Source organism: Galeopterus variegatus, unplaced genomic scaffold (assembly GCF_000696425.1).
Source record: "Galeopterus variegatus unplaced genomic scaffold, G_variegatus-3.0.2 Scaffold622, whole genome shotgun sequence".
Lineage (NCBI taxonomy): Eukaryota > Metazoa > Chordata > Mammalia > Dermoptera > Cynocephalidae > Galeopterus > Galeopterus variegatus.
The window spans coordinates 434,449-443,536 of NW_007726733.1; the positions used below are offsets into that span (position 1 = coordinate 434,449).

Consider the following 9,088-nt stretch of genomic DNA (forward strand, 5'->3'; position numbering starts at 1 on the left):
AAAAAAAAAAAAAAAAAAAAAAAAAAAAAAAAAAAAAAGTTAGAAGTTGTAATACTTTGATGTTGGTATCTTTTGTGCTTTAATTAAGATATATTAAGACTCATGTTACTAAATTGAATACCAGCTGTACTGATTGGTAAGTGATTTTTCCATATTAAATCATTAAATGAAATAAGATTGTAGATAAATAAAAATTTAGAATGTTTGATACCACTCCTTTTTAAATATAATGCAGATAACTGGGAAAAATAATGAAACATCTCCCCTCCCCCATTTTGTGAGATCACACATTAGTACATGTTCTTGTGCATTTTCTTTTTTGTTGCTTTTTAATAACAACTTGAATGGTAAAATGCTCTGTGAACATATTCCTGTTTAATAAGGTGATTGTCTCAGCACTGACTGCTTTTTAAATAACAAACTAATTCTAACTTCTCTACCCTTTTCTTCTTTAAAGCTTGGGTTTTATTATCATGTTTTCTTATGCTTTGGTGAATTCTCTTTTTTATTCCAGACATGCTGGTGTGTATACAGCAGAAGAAGTGGCCCTGATTATGCGTGAGAAGCTGATTCGTTTGCAGTCTTTGTACATTGATCAGTTTAAACGACTTCAACATCTGCTTAAGGAGAAGAAGCGCCGGTATTTACATAATCGCAAAGCGGAACATGAAGCTTTAGGCAAGTTTTATGACTGTTCCAGCAAGCTATCACGGATTCAGCATGTGAATTTGGTAGTAATTAGATTTACTTGTCTGTGTCTGGAGTGGGAGACAGTTGCTTTTTAAAAAATTTTCTTTCTTTCTGGCACGTGGCCACTACCAGGATGTGAACCCTTTGAACTTGGTGTTATTAACACTTTGCTCTAACTGACTAAGCTAACCTGCCAGCCCTTCTTTTGAAACTGCCTATCTCACAGCAAAAGATTTCCTTGTTTACTTCTTGTTAATTTGGAGAAGTGTCCTTAATGGGTTCTTTGGCAAATAATATCTTGATTCTTGTAACTCTCCAGGTAGTAGTCTCCTGACTGGCCCAGAGGGACTTTTGGCCAAAGAACGAGAGAACTTAAAGCGATTAAAATGTCTCCGTCGATATCGCCAGCGCTATGGAGTGGAAGCCTTATTACACAGGCAGCTGAAGGAACGCAGAATGCTGGCCACAGATGGTGCCGCCCAACAGGTAATTTGTGTATATACCTCAAGTGTATGTGCATTCACTTTATTTTCAAAGTTGGGATAATTGTCAAAACACTGTATCCAGTCCTGGCTCTGAAATATAATTTAATGGACTTCTGTTGTAGTGAAAGTACTTACCTGGAATTCAGGAGACATGGGTTCTAGTCTCAGTCCTCTACTGAACAGCTCTGTGCCTGAACAAACAGCTTAACTTCTCTGGGCCTCAGTATTCTCATATGCAAATTGAGGGGTTGGGATAGATTTCTAAGTTCTTCGGTTCAGATGTTCAGTTCAGAAATAGGCATAGGTTAAGTCTAAGTTGCTTGGGAATCTTGTTTTAAAAGATGGGAAGATAGGTAGAATAGGAGCAATTCAATGTCAGGAAATAGGGTTGATAGGAAGAAGAGTTAATTGATCATTCTTAAATTTGTTTCTCAAACCCACCCTTGATCTGTGCTTCAGTAAGAGTAATTTCATTTTTATCTATTTTATTTGTTGAGGCTTAAGTTTACAATTAAACCATGAGGTTATATCATACTTTTATAGTGTGGAGAGAGGTGTGTTTGGGATTAGGGTTGGCTCATTTTTAATACATGAGGTTTTACATGCTTTTTCTTTTCCATAATATTGGTGAATCAGTTTGATAAATGTTTAATTTTCTAGCCTTTAAGGATATGCTTTAAAAAAAAAAAAAAATATATATATATATATAATTAAGTATTCTCATCATAATTGGTTGTATGTGGGTCTGTCTGTTTTATCGGTTTTCTTCATTTTAGGCCCATACCACTCGTTCCAGTCAGAGGTGCTTGGCCTTTGTGGATGATGTTCGTTGTTCCAATCAGTCTCTTCCAATGACCAGACACTGCCTTACCCGTATCTTTTTATTCTGCGTGTTTGGGCTCTGATTTGTTAACTAGATGAGTGCCAGTGGGAATCTCTGGGCTAGTTGAAGTTTTTTGTTTTCCTTTGGCCCTGAATCAAGACCAGCAGTTTGCTGAAGCTGTTGGTTTCAAGCAGGAGCCTAAAGAAATGTCTTTCTATGGTCTGTTGGCCATTTCAGAACTTTGGAAATGTAATGGTCAATTCATTAGAAAGAAACATCTGAGTCATTGGTTTTAGATGTGGGCTAATATTTATATGTAATCTTAGTATTGGGAATCTAAAATATCTATAAAATGTTTATATTTATCTCTAGAGCACTGATTAACTTGTTTGTTAGAATTATAATGCCTTTAAGTCTAATTATTACCAAAATTATTGTAGGTTTTCTACACAAAACAGAAGAATGATTCTGTACTGTGAACTTCCTCTTTGTATTAACATTTTGCATGTCAGGGGCCTAGCTTGTATATTTTAAACTTCATTCAAATCAGAGACTGTTTCCAAAAATGGGGTACTTTTTTCCCCTCCTTTTAATTAATTTGCCTTTGAACCATCTTTTTTTTTTTTAAAAGATGACCGGTAAGGGGATCTTAACCCTTGACTTGGTGTTGACTTGGCAGCAGTCACTGTTAATAGCACCACGCTCACCCAGTGAGCAAACCGGCCATCCCTATATGGGATCTGAACCCGTGGCCTTGGTGTTATCAGCACCACACTCTCCCGAGTGAGCCACAGGCCGGCCCTGAACCATCTTTTACCATTAGGCTTGAACTTTTAGTTTTTATTGGACTGTGAAAGTGCCCTCTTTATTGTGGACGTTGAGAAAATTACTTTTCACAGTAAAAGCACTTGTTAATTAAATATGATGGTCTTTTTATGAAAGACATACATTTTGCTGTATTTCATTTGCCTGGCAAGAGATACCAGATATTTGGAAATTAAAATGTATTTTCTTTAATAGGAAGAGGAGGAGGAGAAGAACCTTCTTAGTCTTTTGACAGAAAAGCTGATTTTTTTCTGTTCTGTTTAAATTTTTTACCAATTTATTAATTATTACACATCTGATGAAGGATTACTGTCCTTAATATATAAAATGCTTGTTCAGAGTAATTAAAAACTCACGATATAAATGCTTAAAACATAATTGGGCAAAGGCTATCTGGACAGATTTAAAAGAAGATAGAAGTGGCTGATAGTTGAAAAGTGTTTATCTTCATTATAAATAAATAGGAAATAAAACAAGGAAATTTAAAATCTATAAGTTTGCTATTTGTACGTATACTTCTATTTTAAAGTAAATTTTAAAATTATGCTATTTGTTGTTTTAATGACTGCGAATGAATTGCACTGTCTAAGTGGTTATTAATCCCATCCAATGTAATTTTTTATTTTATGTCATATTTTTTAATCTTTAGAAGCCTGATTTATATCTTTTGAAATGCTTTTCCTTCCTCACTTTATTACATTTACATTTTTACATTCTTGAGCATATTGAACATATTTATAATGCTCATATGTTGATAATGACCCATCCAAGTAATATATTTGCATTTGTTTTAATGTCTTTATCTGTGTCCGGCAACGGATCGCAACCCTCAGTGTCGCCCCCGTACCGGACCGGGACCGGCAACGGGATCGCAACCCTCGGTGTTGCCCCCGCGCCTCGCTCAGCCAGTGAGCGGGAACCGGTCTGTATGTGGGATCCGAACCCTCGACGGGAGTGCTGCCGCGCTTCCCAAGCGGCGCACTAGCGCAATGCGCCACCGGGCCGGCCCGGTAAACAGTCACTTCTAAACATTGCCAGTGGGAGTATAAATTGTTAAAACTTTTTGGAAAGCAATTTGAAAATACTCATGTTCTTTGATATGGTAGTTTTCACCTCTGGGAATTTATTTTAAGGAGATAATCAAATGCAGATCAATATTCTTCCAACCGGAGACATCCTTACATTTTTTAGAAATGGGGAATAGGGAAGTAAATTATGGCATGATGTAATATGGAATATTTTCAGGAATTAAACACATTTAACTAAATTTATGAAATATAGGAAGATGATAGTGACAAATAGGATATGGAATCCTGTAGAGTATGTTTTAACTGCATGGAACTAAATACTGGGAGGAAGTGTAACAGAAATGTGATTTTTTTTTTTTCACTGTTTCTTCATACTTTTTTTTTTTTTAAGGTGAACTGGAATTACTTTTATGAGGGAAAAAAACCAGTTTACAGATATTAAGGACTGTTTTAGACATTTTTTATAATACTGTACTCAAATAGTTTATTAGAATATAAATACAGGTATTTTAAAAAGCAAAATTGAAAACGAAGTGTATTTGAAAAGAGAGGAAGTATTTTTTTTTCCTTTTCTGCTCTTTTCCTTTCCACTCCATAGTTGTTTGTCACTTACCCTTCCTTAAGTCTTTACCCCAGAGAAAGATGCGACTGCCATTGGTGACCTGTTAACTCTTTACTCTGGTCTAATGGAGACAGCACTGGACTGAAAGTGAAGGACCCAGACTGTAGTTGTAGGTCAACCATTCCCCCCCTTTTTTTTGTCTTTGTTGTCCCCATTGAAAGAAAAGGGGGTGGAGGAGGATGGCGGAAGGGTTTTTCTGTGGTATTGTGGTATTAGATAAATAAGGAACTTTTGTGAAGGGCATTTGGATTCCATCAAAAAAGTTGATTGAAATATTTAATTTAATGGATTAACATTTTAAATGATAAATAAGATTGGGCTTCTGAAGTACATTAGATATTGCTTACATTTTCTTAAGCACATAGAGAGGGCAAATCTGATTGTTCCCATTAGAGTCATATGTTTATTCATTTGATTATTCAGTAAATATTTGTTTATATTGTACTATCTACTATTCCTTTAGAGTAGTGGTTCCCAACTGGGGGCCATTTTGTCCTCCACTTGGCAGTGTGTGGAGATATTTTTGGTTGTCATATACAGGGATAGGTTGGAGGTGCTACTGACAGCTAGTGGGAAGAGGCCAGTCATGCTCCTAACCATCCTACATCCAACAGAGAGTTACCTGGCCCACGATGTCCATAGTGCCACAGTTGTGACACTCTGCTTTAGAGTTTAGCTATTTCCAAGTATGGTTTGAAAGATACAGCTTTATTCAAGAAGGTTTATTTGCTTTAAAAAATTATAATGTTCATTAGATTTTTTTAATTTTTAAAAATTATCTTAAAATTTTTGGGATAAGAATTACCCACAGTTCCACAATCTTGGTATAATCAGTTTATAAGAAATTGTATTTTCTGGTTAAAAATAAGTCCAAGTTTAGGCCAGCCCGTGGCTCACTCGGTAGAGTGCGGTGCTGATAACACCAAGGCCACGGGTTCGGATCCCATATAGGGATGGCCGGTTTGCTCACTGGCTGAGCGTGGTGCTGACAACACCAAGCCAAGGGTTGAGATCCCCTACCGGTCATCTTTTAAAAAAAAAAAATAAATAAAAATAAGTCCAAGTTTAAAATAACATTTACTCTGGGGAAAATAAAGATGTAATTAAGATTTTAAGAAATGGTAACACTTGCATAAAATGTATTTTGTAGAGTAACTTGACCTTGAATTTTATTTTATCTAATCATTTCAATTTTGGTTCATCCTACAGACCTGCTTTGCCAGCTTGGAAATATACCCCTTTTCTGTTTAGTAGAAGTTGTTATAAAGTGCTCCTGGAGTGCTTCTTTTCTATGGGCCTTCATAAGCAAAATTATCTTCTTCCTTTTCTTTAGGATCATAACAGGACTCCCCTTTATTACCACCCCTGCAAAAAAAGAGAAAGGCATGGAAATTTATTTTTATTTTCTGTCAGGATAAAATACCTAGTGACTATTACTAGAGCTTTTATTTCCCCAATCCTGTGCTGCTTTAAACACATTTATCATGTAATCATCTTTGGAAACAAGGTCCAAGAAGTTTTTGTAAACTGCCAGTCTTCTTAACAGAGCAGAAACCACATTGGTATCTCTTGACTATTGGGAGAGGTTGATAGTGGCTTCTGCAAACAATTTGCATTTGCCAAGACATGTTTCTTCTGAAGACATGTATGCTCCTAGGAGTGTTATTGCTACTTGCTTAGCACTGTCATATGGAAGAATAGGATTAGTGTCTCTAGTTTAAATGACCAGAATCCTGAAAAAGGAGGTTTAGGACTAATTTTAAATTATAGGTAGAGCTAGAAATAGATGCTAGAAAATGACACTTATCTTGAGAAATAATTTTAAAAATTGCTAACTGCATTTGGTTTTCTTTATTAAATGTAGCTGTAATTATCTTGTGTAGTTCAGACCTTGAATTTTACGTGGTAGGCAATTCTATTGTATTTTGTACCTCCGATAGAGCCTTTTTATTTCCCTTGACCATTTTTCTACAGATATTTGTCAGGATACGAATCAGGTTCTCTTCAAATGCTGCCAGGGGTCTGAAGAGGTACCCTGCAGCAAAGCAGTTCCTGTAAGCCTCTCTGAGGATCCCTGCTGCCCACTGCACTTCCGGTTGCCTCCTCAGATGTATAAGCCCGAGCAGGTACTGTCTGTGCCAGACGATCTGGAAGCCGGCCCCATGGATCTGTACTTGAGTGCTGCTGAGCTTCAGCCCACTGAGAGTTTACCTCTGGAGTTCAGTGATGTAAGTTAGAGAAGCTCTGCTCTGGTTGGCACTTGAGACAAGGTCTTATTTATTAATGGTGAGAATAGATTAGTCTTTTGTGGTCAGGAGAGTTGATGAAGTTTTTGAAGTGATGTATGGCTGTACTTATATGTTTAGTATATTCATTTAGAGACTTCTGCTGTACCTTATTTTTTTTCCAGGCTTTTTTTCATACATTTTTGAGAGAGAATCTTCAAGGAATACTCTTATGAACATTCATGTACAGGTTTTGGGGTGGACATATTTTCAGTTCTACAGTTTTCTCTGCTTGTATACTTAGGAGTAGACTTATTTTTTTAAACCACTAATTTCATTTAGACAAAAAGCAAAATTCTTGTATTCTGTCACCTGTCCATATTGAACTTCTAAAACCACTTACAAATTTAAATTCACAGAAGTATTTCTTTTTCGGAGGGAGTGATAAGGGAAATTGTAAAGTAAGGGAAGTTGGAAAGGCAAGATGATGGTTGGATTTGGTGTAGCCTAGAGATTTGGTACCCATCTACAAGGTGAGTGATTCACTGGAATCTTTAATGAATTCTCATTTCTGTAGAAATTAACTCTTGACAGTGTAAACTTGTGTTTTGCCCTGTATAGTAAAGGTTTTCATTTTCAGATTGTATCCCCCAAGAAATGACTACACTTGGCTGTCACTTCTGTCTTCATTTTTGATGTGTTCTTACAGATTCTGTCGTGAACTTATTAGAACAACAGTGATCTCCCCAAGTATTTGCTCTTACAGCTTTCTAAGTATACATTCTACCTTTTTCAACTTGTTCTTCAATTGGTCCCAGCCTCATAAATTCATCTCTGATTTTATTTGTTTCTCTAATTAACACTAAGCTACTTTATTAAAAAAAAAGTTTTTTTTTTTAAAGATGACTAGTAAAGGGCCGGCCCGGTGGCGCACTGCTACAGTGCGCCGCTTGGGAGCATGGTGGTGCTCCCGTCGAGGGTTTGGATCCCACATACAGACCGGTTCCCGCTCACTGGCTGAGTGACGTGCGGGCGCAGCACCGAGGTTTGCGATCCCGTTGCCGGTCCCGGTCCGGTATGGGCGCGACACTGAGGGTTGCGATCCATTGCCGGACACGAAAAAAGACAAAAAGGAAAAAAAAAAAAACCAAAAAAAGATGACTAGTAAGGGGATCTTAACCCTTGACTTGGTGTTGTCAGTAGCACGGTCTCCCAAGTGAGCGAACCAGCCATCCCTATATAGGGATCTGAACCTGTGGCCTTGGTGCTATCAGCACCACACTCCCAAGTGAGCCATAGGCCAGCCCTAGCACTAAGCTACTTTAGAGAGCATTTGGCATTTCATCTCTATCTCAGTACTTTTGCTTAATCTTTAGTCTTTTGAAAAAGGTCTTTCTTACTTTTTCTGAAGATAAATTTACTAAATCTTAGATCAAAGTTGTCTTATATGTAACCATGACATGTTTACAATGGCAGATGTAAATGGAAAGTTCAATATAGGTTGCAGGATTGTTTGCTTAAGTGTAGAAGCAAGGTTTGGGTGACCTCAAGGGTCTCTCTCACTAAGAAAGATATACCAGTACACAGTAAGTTCTGAAAAAGTGGTATTGAGAATTGAAAGAAAGTGAGCGGAGATGCCGGGTACTGTTCAAGCTTTATTGAAGGAAAAGAATCTGCCGAGCTGTGCTCAAAGTGGCAGGCAGCCTGGGGCTGCCTTCAAAATGGAAGAAAGCATCAGGTGTGGAGGTGGTAGAGCTTATGTAGTGCCCCAAGGGCTGGCTGATACCATCAAGGAGGGTCATTATGCTAATGTGGAAACTATGCGACCAGGGTAGAGAACTGTGCTCTTCTAGAAGCAAAAGGAGGCTTCTCCTAAAGGGAAGCAGGGAGGGGTTTGGTGCTGGAGTGGAAGACAAGGCCGGCTGCTGTTTTGTGCTTATTGTGTGCACAATGGCGCCGGTCACGTCCAAAATCCATCAAGAATAAACTGATTCCAATTATTTTTCCATAATTTCTCCCTTTTTAAAAACTGATTATATACAGTCTACAGGCTTATCAAACTTTTGATTTTTATGACTTCATTTATAAAAAAATATATAATTTTTATTATAATCTAAATTATAATTGCTTTTTAAAAAGTTTCTGTTATAGATTGAGGTCATGTTGAAGAGAGTAAATGAATAGATAACCCTAGACTGATGAGGACAGATTTTTTCCACTTCATTTTTTATATATATATATATATATATATATATACACACACACATATATATATATATATATATATATGTATATATATGTATGTTTTTTTTTTTTTAAAGATGACCTGTAAGGGGATCTTAACCCTTGACTTGGTGTTGTCAGCACCACGCTCAGCCAGCGAGCTAACC

At 37.0% G+C, this 9,088-nt stretch overlaps 1 protein-coding gene across 2 annotated transcripts in view; it reads left to right on the plus strand.

Moving 5' to 3' along the window:
* The window catches only part of KANSL2 (KAT8 regulatory NSL complex subunit 2), a 26,604-nt gene that overhangs the window by 8,014 nt on the left and 9,502 nt on the right, over window positions 1-9,088 (plus strand). The window contains exons 5-8 of one of the 2 annotated variants that reach the window (XM_008570685.1): window positions 515-678; window positions 1,010-1,176; window positions 1,952-2,048; window positions 6,448-6,701. In XM_008570685.1, coding sequence (XP_008568907.1) covers window positions 515-678; window positions 1,010-1,176; window positions 1,952-2,048; window positions 6,448-6,701 — 682 coding nt within the window. The remainder of the gene's footprint in view (window positions 1-514; window positions 679-1,009; window positions 1,177-1,951; window positions 2,049-6,447; window positions 6,702-9,088) is intronic. The other variant, XM_008570686.1, reaches the window with a different exon arrangement.